Raw genomic sequence first — 16,121 nt, 5'->3', positions numbered from 1 at the left:
AGATTAAGTGAAAGCAACTTATAAAGCAGTATATAAATAATATGGACCCATTTATTTTAAAATGGTTGGTAAACATATAGAAAAGGATACATACTTGTATTAAGTGGTTGAGTAGTAGTTCTTTCCAGATGGTTTAGGATTATGTTATAAAAGTTATTCTTTTATGATCCTTATGTTTGCCTAATTTGATTTGTTTTCTATAGTGAGCATAATGAGCTTTAAGAGTAATGAGGAAACAAAATAAAAGCAAAGGAGTCTTAAATGGGAAGAAGGATGCAACAACTTCTCTTACTCGACCCTTGGGGTTTGAAAAACTCAATGAGTGTGTAGGTGATTGTAGGTGATTCCCAGTTCCTACACCACCCCCACCCTGGCCCACAGGGCAAGGGAAAGTGAACAATGAGGGGGTCTCCCCCTACCACCTCTCAAAGCAAGAGTCTGCTGAAGCAGGACACGCCTTCACTTACAGAATTCTTCTGCTGGAGCTGGAGGAGGGGAGGAGGGAGGGTAAAGAGGGTAGAGAGAACACAGAAAGAGAACAGAATACACCAAAGAAAAAAAGCCAAATGGAAAGCTTCTTAAAACACAGACCACTGGGTGCCACCTTAGAGTTTCTGTATTGGTGGGGTTGAGAACCTGCATTTGCATTTCTAACAGGTTTCCTAGTGACAGGTGACCACAGTTTCCGGAAACTCTGCTCTAAGTACAGAAGTAAAGGAAGCCCTCCTTGGTCTAAAACTGAGACCTGAAATTTGTGAAGAAGCAGAGTGTTTGCAATTGGTCCCCCTTTGGATGGGGAAAGATAACATTGGTTTCTCCAGGGGAGCAACACAGAGATTCTAATGGTAGGAGGGCAGAAATTGGGAGTGTCCTGAGAGCCTGTTACACACCAAGTCCTCTGAGAGAATAAACACTCGCCTACAATCAATCCTTCCACAAGGGAAAGCAGATAAACCTGGAAACAAGCTTTAGGAGGTACTGTTTCAATCTGGGGGCAGAAAAGGTGTCCCTTCCTTTCCGGTTGACAGTTTCCGCACTGTAGTAACCAGGAAAGCAAGAATGTGGGACAACCTGTTCTGTAACTCTGATCTTTGCTCTTTTAACCAACCTGGCAGCCTTTTAGCAAACTCCCAACTGTAACCAGGACTCCCTCCTTCCAGGAAGTCCAACACAGAAAGTTCTGTCAACCTCGAAAGGTGTGCACCATTATTTGCTAAGTGGGGCGCCAAACTACCCATACCCTCTACCCCCTACATGGAATAGAGAAGATATTTGTCAATCCTCAGAGATATGTCTAAAATCTTGGGGGCTGTTATGGGCAGCAGGTCATAATTTTATCCTGGCAAAAACAGCCTGAAGAAGACCCAGCAAAGCTTGCACAGAAGGGTTGTGCAACAAACTTTGGCTGAAGTGAACAGAAACACGTAGCCCAAGTCTCGGGGTGGGCAAAGAATAACTGATGTCTTTTTAGAGAACATACATTCTCAGGATCTAAACTTCAGAATTGCTGTAACTATTCTCCAATTCTCATACTTTGTGTTTTCCCTCAGAGAAGAATCACTTAAGGATTCTTAGGGGTTTTTTTTTGTTGTTGTTTTGTTTTTTGCCAGTATCTTTTTTCGAATGCTCTTTTATGTACCACACAGTGATTATAATACTAGAAGTATTCTATGGTGTTTTTCTTTTTGCAAAATCGGTTTAATTAAAAAAAAAGAAGAAAATCCCTACTTCTAGATCACAGGCCTTCCTCCCACCAGAGACATCTCCACAGCATTGATGCACAATTGATGACAGTTTGAGCCAAGACCATTGAATTGCTTTGAAACTTAGATTTACAGTATAACCACCGAGAGGACCCACACAAATTTAGCTATTAGGAGTCCCCTGAGGATAGGCTGGTGTCCAGTACTACAATTACTGTTACTATCAGCAACTAACCTTTTATAAGCACTTTATATGCCTGGTGCTATGCCAAGTCCTTTACATATCTTTTTTTTGTTGTTGTTAAAACCAGTTTTTTTTAAAAGATTTTATTTATTTATTTTTAGAGAGGGAAGGGAGGGAGAAAGAGAGAGAAAGAGAAACATCAATGTGCGGTTGCTGGGGGCTGTGGCCTGCAACCCAGACATGTGCCCTGACTGGGAGTCGAACCTGTGACACTTTGGTTCGCAGTCCGCGCGCTCAATCCACTGAGCTACGCCAGCCAGGACAACATACCTTATCTTAACTAATCCTCACAAGAGCCCTATGGGGTCAGCGCAGTTATGATCCTCCATCCATTCCCCCCAGTACCTAGTGCGGGGCTAGCAGGCAGTGAGCACATAAACATTTCTTAAATGAATTAAAACATGGTGTGTTACATTAAAATTAGTGCCCTTCAAAGATGGAATTATAGGAATGCACTTTATTGATTCATTTTCACCTGAAAGTGTCCACTTCAAGAAAAGGCACAAGAAAGAAGGGAGGAAAAGGAACCAGAAGGGAAAACATAAGGAGATATTTATTAAGAACATGTGCACAAGCTATTCTGGAAGAGACAGAGATCTGCCTTCTGTGGTCTTGGGACAGAACAGCCACTCAAAGCAGATCAGGCAGGTCCAGTTCCAAATGGTTGCAGGCAATGCAGCCACCCTCTCCCGGAAACCCCAGAACTACAAATCATTCCAGTCAACAGCACCCAAGTTCTAGGTTGGGGACTGCCTCTACCCTTCTCAGATGCATCAGCCTTGCCTCTGTCCAGAGTGAGAGAAACCGCATGCCCAGGAAGACAGAAATGGAGATGAGTGAAGAGCACAGGAAGAGGGTTCTAGTTCTGACTAAGCCTGCAACCAAGTGGCTGGATCTCAGTCCCCTCCTGTATAAAGGAGAAGATCTATTAAATAATCTCTAAGGTGCCTTCTAACTTTCCATGATTTAGTCCCTTCTGCTTGAGAAGCCCTCCTCAGGTTTCAGTTCCATGCTTTTAACATCTGGGGTCTTCCTTCAAGTAAAGCGAGGGATTTGGTTGGAAGGCGAAGGCAGGCCATGCAGCTTCTCACTCACTGATGGATGAGCAGCACTTCAGAAGTGTGGGGAATATTTTTAGGGCAGAGGAAAAGTGCATTCTCAAAAGGAACATCAGGAAGTAGAATACCAACAATACTACTCCAGAGTCAGGAACGCCTGCAATATTGTCTGGGCTCAGAAGTGGATCCCCAGTGTTCACTGTTTTTAAACTTTTAAATTATTTAGCATAAAAATGCAGATAGAATTGGAAATCTTACATTTTTATTCTATGTTAGGACTTAACCACCCTGTAGCACGTGGTGCCATTAGGGTGACATGCCCCCAGCACTCATTATCAGTGATCGTGGGGTCCACAGCCATACCGGAGGGATATTCAACTTCTGTTTCTAATCTCTGCCTCACCCCATCAACCCATACACTCCCATTTCTACTAGGTTCCATTCTGACTGGTAGTTCTCCAGGTAATAACTATTATCCTTGTTATTATCCCTTGTCAGAGAATCAGGTATGAGAAGGGAAGCACAGGATTTGAGTAGGGTTAGGGTTAGGGTCAGGGTGTGTATGTGTGGTAATTCTCCTCCGATTAAGATATATTCCTGGGAGGCAGAGAAAACCAGAGGTGTATTGGGAAAACATACATGTTAAATGGTCAATTCAATTTTCATCATCATGATAAAGGCACTTCCTGGAAAATGAAGAAACAAAAAGGTCCCAAGGATTTTGTCCCTTGGGTGGTGAATTAAAGTAAATGATAGTGTCACAAGGGCTCCTCTCTGAGGTTGCCAACACCTCTCTAAAGGAACCTGGAGTCATGATTTCACAGATTCAATTCAGTTTGTAAAATGAGCTGTATGAATTTATGGGCCAAAGAAGAGACAGTCACATCAAGCTTAGTGACTCTGGGGAAAAGTAGTCAAAGAAAAAGAAATTATGGATGAGAATGCCTTGGGATGCCCTGTGAACCCCCGTAACTCTTGTCCACACTGTATGACATCAGAAGCAAGCTGGAACCCACTGCCCTCCTGGTAAAAGAGCCATGGGAACGGGATCCCGGCCCCTCCCCGCTGAGCTGAGTCAGCCTGGACAAGTCACCACCCCTTCATCTCTTCTGAGATACTGACTCCTGCCACTGTCTCACAGTGCAAACGGGGACACACGATGCGCTTGAGATGGAAGGACAATGATACGGCAATAAATAAGTATAAATAAATCCCCCACACTGTAGAGAAGCAGAGGAGGAGAGTAATCAGGAAAGGTTTCTAAGAAGGGACTTTGGCCCACAAACACAAAATTAATTACAAGTTAACCTGAAAATTAAAGGCTCTAAAACTGGCTTCCATCCTAGTGAGGTCAGAAAACTCTCTAGGATTCGAGATCTAAGAAGTCACAAATTCCAGTCTGAAACCCATGGCTTAGCAAACTCCAGGGGGTTTGAAATCCCTTTTGTCATTCTCAAAGCAGTTGTTTTTTAAAAAATTTTTTAAGATAACTAAAAGAGAATCCAGAACTGACCTACTTCTTTGGGCTTAAAGGAAAGTATAAGAAGCAAAAGCAACCCTGAAACTTCCCACAGAGTGTGACATCAGTGATAAATCGCCCTTCAGACACATGCATGCTATTATCTCACTCTTGGCTATTTTTCACTTCCAAAAAGGCAGTTATAAATGTTATTTGTTGTCCTTCTTCCTTCCCACCTGATCTCCATTTCCATCCTACCCTTGTTTTTCTGTTTTTTTGCCCTTCAACACCAATTTCAAGGTAGGGAGGAAAGATCACCTTTCATGGAGCCCCCTTACCTTTCTCGTGCTCCACAGAATCAAAAAACTGGAGGAGGAAAACAGATTGTTGCTTTTCTTACTTGTCTGAATCAAAAGACAAGCTCAACTAATTTCATTCCACACTTTTCTTAAATATGGTGTTTTAAAGCCACACAAGTACATCACTAAATCTTTGAGTCTTACTCTAGTGCTAACAATTACAACCACTTAAGATTCACCAGAGATAGTGCAGGGTGCCTCACTTAGCTTTGAGTCAAAAATAACCAGAACGTACCATTTCCTCTTTGTTCCTTTTCCTTAGACTTTACAAGGAGGTGTCCTTTAAATCCTGAGGGACTTAAAGTGAAGGTCCCTTGAGTCGGGATCCATTTGGTGGGTTCCAACCTATTAGCTCCTGGAGGAGTAGGAAAGAGCCAACTTCTCTCAGGAGAAGGGACAGAGACCCAATAACCACCTTCTTTTATTGAAAAGGGGAAGTTGCCTTTCAACTGCACTAAGTCTAAACAACCAGAGAAACTGGTTTAACTGAAAAGGGAAGCAGACCTTCAACACCAACATCAAGGTAGGGAAGAAAGATCACCTTTCATAGAACCCTTCCACTCTACTCAGCCTCTCGGAATTTTCCCTGAGCCCTTCTCTGTCATGTAATCCGGCACTTTCCCCCATATAGTTTTGGGGCTCTGGGCAATGTATTCAAGCTCAGCACAAGACACCTTGTTTTTTCAATCTGCTTCTGAAAGATGCCTACATGCGGGGTGGAGACTCAGATCTCTCTTTTCAGTTAGAGAAGACTGCAGGGGCCCCAGGGGAGGTGCCCCAACACCTCAGATACTATTGCCCTGCCTAGCCAAAGCCAGAAGTTCTTTGAAGGGTGGCTAACTCACCTTCCCTACCATCTTTCTCAGATTTGAGCCCGTTTTCCCTCTTCACATGTTTCTGATCTAGGAAAGATGAAGGAGTAGAGGAAGCACGCACATTTGTTAACCGCCTTTTCCCTTTAAAGGTGCTTTCGCTGCTGGGCCTTTCTGATCCTTCAGTGTTCAGCTGAGGGTCAGTGGTCTCCTCCAGCTCTGGCTCATCTGACACCACTTTTCTTCCTGTGCCTGTCTCCAAGCCAAAGAGCCTGCAGCCTCCAATTTCCCGATCCTGCAGGCAGGAGGCAGCCCAGCAGGAGCCCTAAACCAGCTACCCACCCCCTCCTCAGCCACAGCACAGAGAGGGACAGCCAGGCCAATTCACAAACAAAGCAAAAGCTGGAGAGACCCGAGAGAATTACTCTGTAGGGAAGCTGGGCTGCCACGCATCTGGAAAAGCGCCCAAATCCCCGAATTCTGCCTTTGGACAGGAAATGGACTCCCAAGAAATCCTGCTTGGAAAACCTTCTCCATGAAAGCAGAGCAAAACCCACCCACTCAGACTCCCTTTGGCTATTTCCTGCTTTCTCGCCCTTTTAATGCCCCCTTCTTTCAACTCCCAGCCTTGGTTTTAAATGTCTCTGGACGAGGCTTGGATATTTGTGAGGGTTCTGGCCCTCTACGATTTCTTCTCCATCTGAATTCTGGCTCTTAGAGATAGCTACCACACAGTTCTGGGCTGTTCTAATTAAATTCAGATGGAGAGACTCTAATGCTGGGATTATGAACATTTTTGATTTGGGGAAAGGTCCTTCAGATTTAATTAGTTTTTGTAGCCTTATAGCTGCTCAGGATGGAGCATATGTCAGGCTGTATGTGTGGCATAGAAGACGGTGAAGGGGAACTTGGATAAAATTTATTCATCAGTAATTGAGAGAGAGTTCCATTTGGACTTCGTCAGGCAACCATGAAGACAGAGACGAGGGCACTGTACGTGGAGGTGGAGACGACAGGTCCAACAGATGACACTTAAAAAGGGCAAATGTCAAGTGAGAGGCTGCATCTCACTTCTAACCACACAGAAACAGAATCCCTCTTTCCCCCACCCTCTGAGCTGAAGTGTTAACGTGGCAGGACAGCTTTAGGAACATCTGCTAACTCTGTCTAGGAAAACTGGATTTCTTTTTTCGGGAGAGGCTACCCAGTTGATAGCCTTCCCCTCTGTCATACTTCTCACCATCTTGTTTTGCAGGCTGATTTGGGAGTGGGGGGAATTAGTTGCTTCCTGAAAGTCTCCTCAACATTAAAATTAGCAGAATAATTTAATACAGTCCTAATTGGGTACATAAAGAGTTCTTGGTTAATTAATGAGGCAAACTCTGGCCCAGAGTTGCAAACCTACTTAGGCCTGTGAAAACCCAGGCAGAGAAAAGCCAGCTCCAGTCCCTAAAGAAAATTGTCACTTGGCAAAAATAGTTCCTGGTGCAGAGACAAGTGTCAAACGCATTCCTATAGCTAGGAGTCATCAGTTAATCCCGCAGCTGAGATCCATATGTAAATGAGAGCAGGGAACTGCGGCTCTGCCACTGCGGGGTCACACACTTGGCTCCGAGTGCTGTCTCCCCACCCGCTGCATCCGTACCCCACTCCCCAGCAGGCTGGTGCCCTGACATCCACAATCGCTGATAAATAACAGTTTCCAAATTGCAGCTCCGCAGGCAAGTCAGAACCGAGCGATGAGAGAGTGAGCCCGCGCGAATTCTGCCAGGGAAACCGAAATAAACGCGGTTCACAGCAAACTGTCTCCCTTTGCCGCCCTCCCACTATCCAGCCCTGTTTCTCCCACCCCTCCCTTGCATTCAGCCGCGCCAGTCTTTGGCTAAAAGAGGGCGTAAGTGCCGACAGCCACTCACCTCTGCATGGGAAGCAACAGCAGCACCTGGCAAAGAGCCACCCCAAAGAGGGACCTCGGGAGTAAACCCGCTCGCTGCCCTTCATGCTGCCGCGCGGCCCCAGCGCTCCAGCATGGCCCGGGACGCCAGCAGCGCGGGGTAGTTCGGCGGACAGGAAACTTCAGCGCCGCGGCCCGGGAGCCAGCTCTTGCCTTTGAGAAGTCGCTCCTAGCAGTCCTCTCTGGACACCGCGATCGGAGTCTCACTTTCTGGGAGCTGGAGCCAGGAGGGGTGGGGCCCGTGCAGGGAAGGAGGGCCTAAGGGGGCGGAGTTCCAAAGTCCAGCTGTTTGCTAGAGTACCGGGCAGCCCCGCGCTCCGAGCCTTCAGCAACGCCTGCCGCCTGCGGCTGTGGCCACTGGGCAAACTAGGGAGAGAGGACGGTCTGTAGCACACCAAGCCCCTGGCACAAAACCGATGTGTCCCCTTTCTGTGCAGCTTCCTTTCCCCAAAGGCCACCAATAGGGGTGTCCAACCCGCGACCCGCGGGCGGCAAGCGACCAGGGATGGCTATGAATGCGGCCCAACACAAAATCGTAAATTTACTTAAGACCTTTGTTTGCTCCTCAGTTTTCGTTAGTATTGTGGATTTAATGTGTGGCCCAGGGCAACTCTTCTTCTTCCAGTGTGGCTCAGAGACGCCAAAAGGTTGGACACCCTGTGTGGGACAGGACCAGATTTAGGTTCAAGGCTCAATATTGCTTTCTCTCTCTAATAGGTTCAACTTCTCCTTCCCCTCAGCCTTCAAACATTGACAGCCTCCTCTGCACTGAAACCACCTTCACTATCCCTTTTCTTTTTCTCTTTTTGATATTTCATGCTAACACTGATAATAGCACCTCACTTTTTTATTGGCTGGTGGGCTGTAATGACGTTGTTCGAAAGCATTCTGGATTTGGAGTCATAAAACCGAAGTTCAAAGCTGTTTGCCACCTACTAGCTGTTTGACCTTAGGCAAGTCACTGCACTTTTTTGGTCTTCAATTTCAGCATTCAAAAAAGTATACAAAAGACGGACAAAGGATTGCTAATAGAATTTTAAAAGACCTATCCAAGGAAGTGCCTGTTAGAGAGATGCTGAATGGTTCCAGGTGAGGGGACGGCAGCAAAGAAATGCCCCACATCTTCCTGATGACAGCAGCTTCCACTCACCACCACCACCACCACAATGCAACTGTCATTTCTTTTTTTTTTTAAAGTCACAATCCTAAAGATGTGGGAATCTTTTTTTTTTAAGATTTTATTTATTTATTTTTAGAGAGGGAAGAAAGGGAGAAAGAGAGAGAGAGAGAGAGAGAGAGAGAGAGAAAGAGAGAGAGAGAGAAATATCAATGTGCGGTTGCTGGGGGTTATACCCTGCAACCCAGGCATGTACCCTGGCTGGGAATCGAACCTGTGACACTTTGGTTCGCAGCCCGCGCTCAATCCACTGAGCTACGCCAGCCAGGCCCAACTGTCATTTCTTTATTGTATCTCTGTCCTTTTCTTTTTAAAATCTTTTTCATATTTCAAGGCCAAGCCCATATCCCCCCTCCTCCCATGAAGCCCATCTGGACCGCATCACTGGACCTACCTAAGAGTGAATGAGTATATCACTCACAGGCCATCTCTCCCATTCCTTTGTGTCCAGCTCTGAGAAAGAGGGATTATGGAAACACGCAATACTCATAAAGCACAGAGGGCTCATTCATCAGAAAAACAGGGAAATTTGTTAGAGGAACAAAACCCAGAATCACTCAGGTAACCAATTCCCACCCAAAAGAAATACAGCCAAGGGACAAGACTTCCAGGAATTACCAGTATTTGAGGTTTCCTTTCTCAGCTTGAACTGTTTAGATTTGTGCCTTATTTATCTTAAATCCTCACTTAAGGATATGCTCATTGATTTCAGGGAGAGAGAGTGAGAGAGAGAGACAGACAGACACATTGATATGAGAGAAACATCAAGCAGTTGCCTCCCTTTTGCACCCAGTGGCAGTGGGGGTGGGGGGGTTGACCCTGCAACCTAGGCATGTGCCCTGACAGGGCATTGAACCCATAACATTTTTGGTGCATGGGACGATGCTCCAACCAACTGAGCCACATGGCCAGGGCTGTGCCTTATTTATCTATGTGCTGCAGCATCTGCCTCATGGTTGGAACACAGTAGATGCTCAGTAAATGATAGCAGACGACTTAATGGGTAACAATTGCTAACATGTTTTGGGCATTTATATGTGTCAAAAAGTTTCCTAATTGCTCCCTATTAATTCATTTGTCCACACACAAAAAAACCTTATAAGGTGGGGTCCTCTATTACATCTGAGGAAACTGAATGAATGAACTGATGAGGCTTTGGTGGTTTAACTCTAAAAAGGACTCTAAAGAGCTCTACCTCATAGGGAAAACGAAATCTGACTTCCAGTTCTACCACTGTCATCTCCCTGACGGCCTCTCCTGGCAAGAATTACATAAGGATCTCACTATTGAGCAGGAAACGTGCCTCTGGTGCTCCACATACAAAACAGAGAAATGACAGTTCAAATTGCCTATGCAGCCTGCAAGCCAGATTCCTGATTCACTGATTATCCCAACTACTGGTCAGTCTCATCTTGCCGGATTGAATTACTGCAGGACCATAGTTATCCTGGGTTTCAGTTCTGACCTGTGGCAACCAGTATGGTTGTCTAGTTCTCTCTTCCATGTCACCAAAGAGAACACCCATTTTGCTGTTCTTTGTAAGCCCAGGGTAGAAAATGGCCAGCATCTTCAACACTTCTAAAACTGAAATTTTTTTGCTTCTGATTCACTGCATGGGGGCTATGACACAAGAATCAATAGATACTTGGTTTACCCACTCAGTCCGCCTGTTTGGATACTACGTGCCAGGCTCTGCTCTAGGCATTGGGTCTACATTGGTACACAAAAATGACCCCAGCCCTTGCAGAGCTAGCCACTTGGACAGACTCGCCATGTACGTGAGCAAAAAGGGAATCAACACTAGATATTTGACCAAGTTTTGAGTTGAGGGATTTAAGAAAACAGGTGCCTGAATCCTATAACCTGCATCTAGATGTTTTAAGGTGATACCCTTAAGACAATTTAGAGGGGATATGGTAAGTCAGTGGTTTTTAAACACTGGTGCTTATCATCAGGGAAACTTTAGCAAATAATAGGCATTAGGGTTTTTTTGTTTGTTTGTTTTGTTTTGTTTTTATAAAGCTCTCAGGTGATTCTAGGGTGGAACCAAGATTAGGAAACACTGATGCCTGGGTATCTGGCCCCCAACCCTCAGCTCTGTGTCAAGATTCAGATTAATTCCCTTTGGGTGCAGGTGGACATTAGTATTTTTAAAAGTTCCTGGGTGCTTGTAATATGCAGCATAGGTTGAGAACCACTGGTATTAGGTGGTGGTTCTCAAACTTGAATGTGCATCAGAATCACCTGGGGCGGGGGGGGCGAGTTAAAGCACAGGTGACTGGGCCCAGCTCCCACAGTTTCTGATTCGGTGGATGTGGTTGGGACCTGAGGATCTCCATTGCTTACAAGTTCCCAGGTGCTGATATTGTTGCTATACGGACCACACTTTGAGAACCACTAGCTTAGAGGATTTCCCCCCATCTTTTTGTGATCTATGCTCACTTGTTTTTGATAATAGCACCTTGATTTTTCTTTAAGGAACCAGCCCTTCTCCATCGTCAGAACTTGTTTTGAGGCGTGGCTGACCGCACCGTCCCCAGCCCCCTCCACATTTGGGCCTGTGATTTGTGCTTGGCCAGTTGGTCACAAGGATTGGCTCAGCTTAAGCACATGATCCAGTTTCAGCCAATGAACTGTGATACCTTAGCAAGAACTACTGGGAAAGCAGCTTCCCACAAGATTTCTGAGTTGGTACAACGTTAGCCTAAAGAAGCTGGAGGCCAACGTGCCATAAGCACATAGGAAGAAACTCCCTGAGAATAAAGCCCACATGGATGAAAGAAATGAGATGAGATAGATAGATGATAGATAGATAATAGATAGATGATAGATACATAGACAGATAGGGGAGATCGAGAGAGGAACAGAGAGTAAGAGGATAGTTTTGATAATATCATCTGAATAATTAGATACACTTTTCCCCAAAGTATTATTGATCCCTGGACTTCATTTGAGCCCCAAATAAATTCCTTTTGGGGAGGGTATAAGATAGTTGAATGTCTTTAATCTCAGGGTTTTCAAATACCTAGCCACTCACTCCCAAAGTTCAGGCTAAGAACCCTGCAGTTATAGCAATATCTTTACAGTGTTCTTAATTTCCAAACAGACGGCTGAGAGTTCGTCTTTAGTCAAAGTCCATTTTCCTATGAATAAGGTGTTCTGCCTCCCTGTGTGTCTATGTTATGTCTCATCTCCATTCCTCACAGCAGAAGAACCCCAAGGAATTCCTGAGAGTCTCAGTCTGCAGACATACTGGCCAGGTAAACCAAAATGCTGGGCCTAATAGTGGGGACTAATAGGACTGCCCTTCCCCTGCTCATCAGCCACAGGCTTCAGTAACGCTGTACCATGACCTCAGGCGTCTGCCCTTTGCACCGACACACATGTGTGGTGAAAACTTTTCCTTTAGGATTGTTCTCGTCCGATTTATAGGAACAGAGTTTTTCAAAATCACACTTCCCATATTTCTTAGTGAGAGCACAGCCCAGGGACAGAAGGAAGAGCCACTGTGCCTGGACATTCCTGAGAACGTTTTTACTGTGACAAGCACAGTGCACACCTCTTACAGAGCGTGCTCAAATAGGCTCCGCGGGCTGTGGGCTGTGTCCTGGTGAACACGGAGGACAGGCCCTGGCTTCCTCATCCCACCCACTCCGACCCATCAATGACCCGCCTTTTCCTCCAGCAGTGACTCTCACTGCCAGCACCGACTCCCACATTCTGATCCAGATTCATATCTAGAGTTTTAAAAAGCTCCGCAGGTGATTTCAATGTGAACTAAGAGTTAAGAACCACTGACCTCCAGGCCACCTGCACACACTCTGGGATTACTTCCTGCATGTTGATAATAAATAGAGTTTGGGAAGCACCTGGACTCAAATGCTTTCACTTGTCCCTTGACTTACCTTCCACCGCCTGTCATGCTCTTCATTTGCCAACTGCACGCTCCTTAACCGTTATCTTCCCTGTGTAGATTTCCGGCCTGTCAGCTGCCTGGTTGCTGGTGCCAGGGTGGTTGACAATTTTCCCCAAATTACCCTGTCCTGGCTTTCATTTATGAATAGAAAGTTTTAACCCTGACTGTGGCTTAAAACTCTAAGATTCTTGCCAAGTATTGACCATGTATCCAATAAATGGTTGGTTTCTGAACATCTACTCTCTGCAATAACCTATATATGTTTATATATATGAACAAATGAACATATATATATGAATATATGAAATTTATGTGACAAATATAAGGTGAATAAGACATGTTCCCTAGACAAAGAACAGGGTGAGTCCTAGGAGATGTAGTTGGTTCAATTGTTTCTGTGGTAGTAAAGGGAAACTGCAGACAGACCAGGAATGGACATAGGTAGAGGTTTTACCTTTCTGTAAAAAAGAGGAACTGAGATAATCATCAGTGACCAGAAACATTTAAGATCAGAGAAAGGAGGTGCAGTATTTAATTTGAACTCTAAATATATCTTTTTAAAAAAGATTTTATTTATTTATTTTTAGAGAGGGAAGGGAGGGAGAAAGAGAGAGAGAGAGAAACATCAATGTGCAGTTGCTGGGGGTCATGGCCTGCAACCCAGGCATGTGCCCTGACTGGGAATCGAACCTGTGACACTTTGTTTTGCAGCCCGTGCTCAATCCACTGAGTTACACCAGCCAGGGCCCTAAATATATCTTTTATAATCATATAATGTCTGTGTGGGTAACTAATCCGAAGTAATGTGTACTATTTTAATAATGTCTGCAGAAAAAGCATGACTGCCAGCATTATGCCCAGTAATCTCCTCTCCCAATTATTCCCGTTTAGTGTGGGCTAGCTGCTGCCCCACTGCTGGCCCTGTGAGTACTACCATCCGCCTGGTGATAGCTCCTAGACTCCAGTGACCAAATCATCGCTTCACTCATCCTATATGTGTAAATGGGTTCTTCTGTTCTTGTCTATCAGACACCTGACTGCCTCTTTCTGGCTATCTCACTCATCCTCAGTAAAGTTAAACTCCAGCTCATCCTGTCAATCATCCTCTTTGTTTTCACTGATCACCTGCCAGTCTGTCCCAGACCCCAGGTTAGGGGGTGGTTCAGACAGTACTGATGAAGACTATGGAGTTTCACAGAAGACCCAGATGTCTCCCCAGAACAGCCAATGTTTGTGTTCTGTGGGACACGGGAGAGGTAGAGCCATAGGCAGCTTGCAGGTCTGCCGCTGAGCGGCCGCCTACGCTCAGGAGTAGGCAAGCTATTTATCAAAGTGAGAGATGGGTGCAGCTGGAGTTGCTAAAAACAAATCACCCCAGGTTTTGTCCACTTCTAGAAATGTTTACTTCTAAGTAGGTCAAAGTGTTCCCAAAGTAGGGCAGTAGAAGTGCCAGTCTATCACTTTGACTGAGTTTCAATTTAGGAAGGCTTACCATTGCTAAGTGTCCACTGTAAAGGATGGCATTTCGATTCTGACTGTCAGTGCCACCTTCCCTCCCACAGGCAGTAGCAGCTGCAGTAGCATGTAGACGCACAGGGTGTGATGGAGAGGTTTCTGATACACTGAATGCCAAGTGCGTTTTGCCGTGATGTAACTCAAATCAGTTTGTTGAAGACTTCAATACTAGGAGGGATGGGGGAGGTACAGCCCATCCTTATGTTTCTGACTTTTCAACAATCCATATAAATGAGAGGTGCTGAGCCCACACAGTCTTCTGTGTGTCCTCACAGAAGACTTTTCAGGAAATAGAATTTCAAAGACTTCCTCAATCAGAACTCCTACCGTCAAAACAGTATTTCCTCTTCCCATCCTTAAGCTCCTTCCTGCTAAAGCTTAAGCCTGTTTCCTCTATAGTTCTTAGAGGATGGAGAATGTACTGAGCCTGGTCTTTCACTCATGAACTCCTCAGGGGTTCCTTCCTTCCTTCCTCCCTCCCTTCCATTCTCTTCTCCTCCCTTCCTCCCTTCTTCCCTCTCTACCTCCCTCCCGTATTTACTGAGAACTTCTTATATGCCAGCCACTGTTCTAGATGCTGAGGATAGAGCAATGAACAAACAAGACAAAATTCCTGCACTTGTAGGGAGAATCTGGGGGTGGGGCAGTGGGAGGAATAGACAATAAACATTAATAAATATGTCAGGTAGTGAATAATGCAATGAGGAAAAGTGAAACAGGGAAAGGCCTATACAGTGTGGTGGGAGAGGGTGGGAGTGAGAGAAGACCTCGCTAATCGGGTGATATTCGAGCACAGATGTGGAGGAAGTGTGGCAGCAAGCCACCCAGGTATCTGAGGGTCTGGAGTATCTGCAGTGCCCCAGGCAGGGGGAACGAAAGGTGCAGGTGCTAGATGACAGCGTGCGTTGCTTTACTGGGGAGAAGCTGAGTCAGGCAGGCTGGTCAGGAGAGCGGTAGGATGTAGTTGAAGAATATGTCCTCCTAAGACGTCCACATCCTAATCCTCAGAACTGTAAATATGTTCCCTTACATGGCAACAGGGGCTTTGCCGATGTGATTATGTCAAGGACCTTGAGATGGGGAGGGAATCCTGGATTGTCCAGGTGAACACAATATAATCATGAGACATCTTAAAAGCAGAGCACCTTTCCCACTGCGGTCAGAGGAAGACGTGACTACGGATCAGAGAGACGCAACACTGCTGGCTTTGAAGATGGAGGAAGAGGCCACGTGCCAAGGAACGCTAGAAGGTGGAAAAGGTGAGGAAACAGCTTCTTGCTAAGAGCCTCCATCAGGAACTCCACCCTGCTGACACCTTTCCTCTGGCCCAGTGACACCCTGTTGGATTTCTAAACCTATAGAACAGTAGGGGAATGAATGTGTTGTTTGAAGCCACTAGGTTTGTGGTAATTTGTTACAGCAGTAAAAGGAAACTAAGACATGTGAGGCAGAGTCAGAGAACAGGCTCTAGGGCAGGCCCTGTAGGGGCGTCCTTGCAGACACACGGAGGCCTTGGCTTTCACTCGCAGTGAGACAGGAGCCACGGGAATGGTGTGAGCCAAGCAGGATCTTCAGCCCAGGTCTCTGCCCTGCATCGGGAGCCAGCAATAGTAATGATCTATTTGCCCACCTGAGTACGAAGGTAGGACACCATACCTCCTGCGGCCCACAGGGCCTTGTGGAAAGTGAGGCAAGTGGGCATGACATCAGAATGCACATCCCTGGCTGGGGCTGGTGGGCAATGGTGGGAAAACTGGACAGCCCAGCCCTATTCCTATGGCAGGGACAAAGAAAGGGGCACAGGCTGTCCAGCGAGTGACTGGTCTCTTTGCTCCTAGAAGATAGGGAGCTGGTATTAAAAATAGCAAGTATTGTAAGCTGAAAGATGACATGTTGCAGGGTTTGGGTTTGAGAAGCAGTTTCA

General features: G+C 45.8%; 1 protein-coding gene across 20 annotated transcripts in view; it reads right to left on the bottom strand.

Moving 5' to 3' along the window:
- The window catches only part of KALRN (kalirin RhoGEF kinase), a 698,826-nt gene that overhangs the window by 104,823 nt on the left and 577,882 nt on the right, over window positions 1-16,121 (bottom strand). For 7 of the 20 annotated variants that reach the window (XM_045851444.1, XM_045851445.1, XM_045851447.1 and 4 more), the window contains exon 1: window positions 7,552-7,811. The exons of the other annotated variants lie outside the window; for them this stretch is intronic. In XM_045851444.1, the coding sequence (XP_045707400.1) occupies window positions 7,552-7,636 (85 nt within the window). In that variant the 5' untranslated portion in view covers window positions 7,637-7,811. Of the gene's footprint in view, window positions 1-7,551; window positions 7,812-16,121 lie in introns of those variants that run through there. 20 annotated transcript variants of the gene reach the window in all.

Source organism: Phyllostomus hastatus, unplaced genomic scaffold (assembly GCF_019186645.2).
Source record: "Phyllostomus hastatus isolate PE091 unplaced genomic scaffold, TTU_PhHast_1.1 phas_contig_86, whole genome shotgun sequence".
Taxonomy (NCBI): Eukaryota; Metazoa; Chordata; class Mammalia; order Chiroptera; family Phyllostomidae; genus Phyllostomus; species Phyllostomus hastatus.
This window is presented reverse-complemented; position numbering and strand designations above follow the sequence as displayed.